General features: G+C 39.7%; 1 protein-coding gene across 1 annotated transcript; it reads right to left on the bottom strand.

Annotated features, from left to right (window-relative positions):
- Window positions 1-793: 793 nt before the first annotated feature.
- LOC104499292 lies at window positions 794-2,209 on the bottom strand. The gene is made up of 2 exons (XM_010142781.1): window positions 1,819-2,209; window positions 794-1,122 (listed from the first exon to the last, which is right to left on the bottom strand). Exons 1-2 carry the CDS (start codon window positions 2,198-2,200, stop codon window positions 1,097-1,099), a joined length of 408 nt encoding a protein of 135 aa, XP_010141083.1. The 5' UTR covers window positions 2,201-2,209; the 3' UTR covers window positions 794-1,096.
- Between the last annotated feature and the right edge of the window lie 96 nt (window positions 2,210-2,305).

Genomic DNA, 2,305 nt, shown 5'->3' with positions numbered 1-2,305 from the left:
ATGAACACTTAGAAACCTGACAGAATTTTTTTATATTTTGTAAACCACAGATGATCTACACACCACGTGGGGTGAATTTCTTGTTACTCATGAAGGTTTATATGCTGTTACCGTACAAGTACTGTTTTCTACCTTAAATTAGTTAGGATCACATAAAAGGCTAGAACATGACAGGGACTGAAAAAGACACATCGCCTGTTCTCAGGCTTTCTGTGCTTGGGAGAAATGGGTTACCTAGATGGTTAATCTCCCTGAATTAGCTTACCCATGCTGGATCATTTCTTATAATGGGAGCAGTAGTCAAGTCAGTCCTTCACTCAGACCACCTGATGCATGGGGCTATTCCTGACTGTGATGTTGCCTGCTATGACGGGGATGGACTGTGTCACCTTGTTTCCCTGTAAGAATGTGTAAATAAAGAGCAGTCTTGTGCAAAGTAATGTTCTTAAGGTAGTGTAGTAGTGGTTTTGCAAAGAAAATGACTACTATTCAGACCTCACCGCGTAGAAAAATACTTTAATTAATCCATAGGCCATGACTAAGCAGTGGTAAAGTACAAAGTTTAGACCACACAGGACATTACAATAAGCATAATCGTTCCCTTTATCTTGATATCACACTATTTTACAATTCTTGAAAGTAAAGTGGATTGTATGCGCAAGACGCTGTATAAAATGTTGATATTTTCTCCATTGCTTAACGTATAAAAATATATTGAGTTTCCATCAAAATTAACTTTTAAAAAAGAGAATTATTGGAAAAGATGAGCATCTACAAAAATATGACACTGGTTCAGATTTAGAAGCTTACCTGAGAGAGCAAAGGTGTTGACTCGAAACACAAAAGCATTCACACATGCAGCAGGGAAAAAGGCAACCTTGGCAGATTGCAAGACAGGAAAGCAAAAGAGACAATATGGGGGCTCATGTGCTTATCAGTTTAGCAGTAATGAAGTACTTTATACAAAGAAAAGGGAAAAAAATGTTGAACTACGGCAATGGGTTCTTCTCAGCATCTACAGTATGTGGTGTGCTTTTGTGCTCCTTCACTTTGATGTTGTCTTGCTTGAGGTATCTTCATTTTCTCCCCTTTTGGCCTAAAATGGATTGGTGAAAGCAGAGCCTGCAAGATTATGAAAGAAAGGTAGTTATTTTCCCAGCAATATGTTTAGGAATGCTAGGATTAAATGATTTCCGTGTTCAGTCTGTAAACCTAAATCACCTGACTGGGTACATCAGAAAACGGTCTGTTGCCGAGGATGAAGGTAGCCAACAGATCTAGGAGTGGTTAGTAAGATGTAAAGCAAATCACATAGGAAAAGATCATACATAAAGCTGTCTGATCTCAGCTCAGACCCATTCCAGACCGTGATAACCAGAATCTGTCATTATTTGATGATTCCCAGTGACCATGTGATCACATTACATGTCACTGGTTTTAATGGGAAGAAGAGGGTTCAAGCAGCCAGGGATTTGAGCTTCCCTTCTCACAGAGATGATTCCCTGAAGTTGAGACTGAAGTCCAAATACCAGGCAACTTCTAGTATTGTAATGCCATTTATATGCACACAGTGGTGAGCAGGGAATGCAGCATCCATTTCCACACACTCCCACATGTGTACCCGACAATTTACACATTGTTACATGTAGAAAAGTAGTACCCTAACTATTTTGACTCACGTATTGTGAAAGTAGCTACCATTGAAAGTAGAGACAGAAACCTGGAAATTACTACATTGAGTTGTCGAAAAAATCAAGGACGAGGATGGAACAGTTTAGTGCTAGCACATAACAGAGTGACACCATATCCTGTAGTTACCTTCTGAAGTTCTGTGTGAGTATGTGGAAGAATACCTGGTAGATAGTAATTGTCTTCTGCCCATTCCATGGGATCTTGAGAGCACACAGTCTACATACATGTCCCAGAAGTTCTGGGCTAAATCACTGAAGAGTTCATTGTGTTTGGGCTTGGGGGATTCCTTTAGGAACATCATGAAGTCCCAGAGATCAATGACCGTATCTGCTACCTTGAGTTTCTTCATTTCCACCAGCCCATGGGATGACATCTCCCAGCACTGATGGTCAATCTGACCCAGGCTTGCAGGAGTTTCTTTTTGATAGTCTAGATTGGCATAAACCAAATTCAATAACAACATACAGCCCAGCTGAAGATACCACCTTCGTCTCCATACAAATTCCATACTCCAAGAAGATACCTGAAAGAAAGTGTATAAAATCACAGTGATTCTGCCATTATGCAGTTCATTCTCACACCAAGAGATGATTTATGCATATATATATATATA

Source organism: Buceros rhinoceros, unplaced genomic scaffold, assembly GCF_000710305.1.
Source record: "Buceros rhinoceros silvestris isolate BGI_N320 unplaced genomic scaffold, ASM71030v1 scaffold10579, whole genome shotgun sequence".
Classification (NCBI taxonomy): Eukaryota; Metazoa; Chordata; class Aves; order Bucerotiformes; family Bucerotidae; genus Buceros; species Buceros rhinoceros.
The sequence above is the reverse complement of the archived record's forward strand: the minus strand, read 5'-3'. Positions and strand labels throughout refer to the sequence as shown.